Source organism: Mandrillus leucophaeus, unplaced genomic scaffold (genome assembly GCF_000951045.1).
Source record: "Mandrillus leucophaeus isolate KB7577 unplaced genomic scaffold, Mleu.le_1.0 Scaffold1116, whole genome shotgun sequence".
Classification (NCBI taxonomy): domain Eukaryota; kingdom Metazoa; phylum Chordata; class Mammalia; order Primates; family Cercopithecidae; genus Mandrillus; species Mandrillus leucophaeus.
The window spans coordinates 213,810-215,518 of NW_012099388.1; the positions used below are offsets into that span (position 1 = coordinate 213,810).

General features: G+C 38.8%; 1 protein-coding gene across 1 annotated transcript in view; it reads left to right on the forward strand.

Annotated features, from left to right (window-relative positions):
- Nucleotides 1-1,453, forward strand: part of LOC105549483 — a 71,189-nt gene extending 69,736 nt beyond the window's left edge. Inside the window, exon 9 of the mRNA XM_011994064.1 lies at nt 1,373-1,453. Coding sequence (XP_011849454.1) covers nt 1,373-1,453 — 81 coding nt within the window. The remainder of the gene's footprint in view (nt 1-1,372) is intronic.
- Nucleotides 1,454-1,709: the final 256 nt, after the last annotated feature.

Here is a 1,709-nt window from a genome sequence, read left to right on the forward strand (position 1 = left end):
CCTTCCTTCCTTCCTTCCTTCCTTCCTTCCTTCCTTCTTCCTTTCCTTTCTTTTCCTTTCCTTTCCTTTCACTAGCCAAGCTCCAGAGTCACATTTCACTTAATTTTTATCTGCCAAATTTGAAAACATTTTAACTTAGTGATTTTAGTGTAAACAGGAGCAGGAGAGAATGTATTTAAGTCTCGCTCTGCCACTCAGGATGGAGTGTGGTGCCATAATCATAGCTACTGCAGCCTCGAACTCCTGGGCTCAAGCAATTTTCCCACCTCAACCTGCCAAGTAGCTAGGACTACAGGTGTGTGCCACCACGCCCAGCTAATTTTTAAAATTTTTTGTGGAGATGTGAATTCGCTATGCTGCCCAGGCTAGTCTTGAACTCCTGACTTCAAGTAATTCTCCCACCTTGGCTTGCCAAAGTGCTGGGATTACAGCTATGAACTACTGCTCCTGGCCGAGGGTTTAGTTTTGTTTGCTAGTGGTGTTCTTGGTATCTTTTCATATTTGAGGCTTTGGTGCTAGTGTTGAAGTATTTCACTCACCATCTGAGGTTTACAGGACTTTTGTTTTAAAATTGAACAGATGGAACTGTTTAGTTCTGCATCTTCGCAGGTACACAAAATGTGCCTACTGGGAATCTGCTTCATATCCAAATAAATAATACAGAAATAATACACCAAAACTTTGCCTGGCTTTGAAAGAATGGTGTATTCTGGTTTAATTCTATGAACTTGGTGAAAAAAATGAAGGTGAAAAAAATTTCAAAACTTAAACTTCCTGTTGAATGCAATTTGAAAATATTGCCAGTGATTCCACTTTTCTTCTCTAGTAAGTTTGGGCATTCTGATCTACTTGGTGTTTTATTATAGAACTGCTAGTGTGCCTGAGACTTACATTGTGAAGACACTTTTTAAAAACTTGAGATGTAAGAGGCTGTAAATGGTTTTGTATGAGATCAGGTTGGATGAGAACTGATAATTGTAAATATACATTTTAGACTTAATCTCTGCTTGCCACTTGTTTTCTTACTGAACTCATAAAAATAAAACACACTGGATGGAGGGTGAGTAGGAAGGAGATTTATGGGTTTTAATTGCATGTCATTGTTTCATATCAAGATAGAACATATGGTATCCCTGGCTTTGGATCTACAGAAGGAAACACATTTTTCTACCTGCTGTATGCCAGAGGTTCTTGAACACCTGGAGGGATTACTGCAGACAGATTGCTGAGCCCTACGCCAGAGTTTCTGATTCACCAGGTCCAGGGTGGGACCTGAGAATTTGTACTTTTAAGGTCTCAGGTGCTACTGGTGCTGCTAGTCCAGAGACTACATTACTGAGAACCACTCTTGTCTATTAACTGTAAATTATAGAACTCTAGAAAAAAGCTTAGTTTGGTGTCGGATGAGAAGCACACGGGTTATGGAGAAAATCATGAAAGAGTCAAACCTTGATCCCAGCCTATTATGGAATTCAGGTAACAAGCAATACACAGTGACGTAACACAGTTCTTAGTTTTCATGGTTGCAAGTCACAGCCAAGTATCAAGTGAGAAATTCAGTTTCATTTGCAAGGCTTAGAGAGGCCAGGTGAGTCTAGAAAAATGGGCCTTGTATTCATTTTAAATTGGTAAAGAGCTTTAAGTGCTCATTAAGTTGAAAGCTTTCTGTTCTTACTTATTTTGTATTTTATTTTATTTTATTTTATATT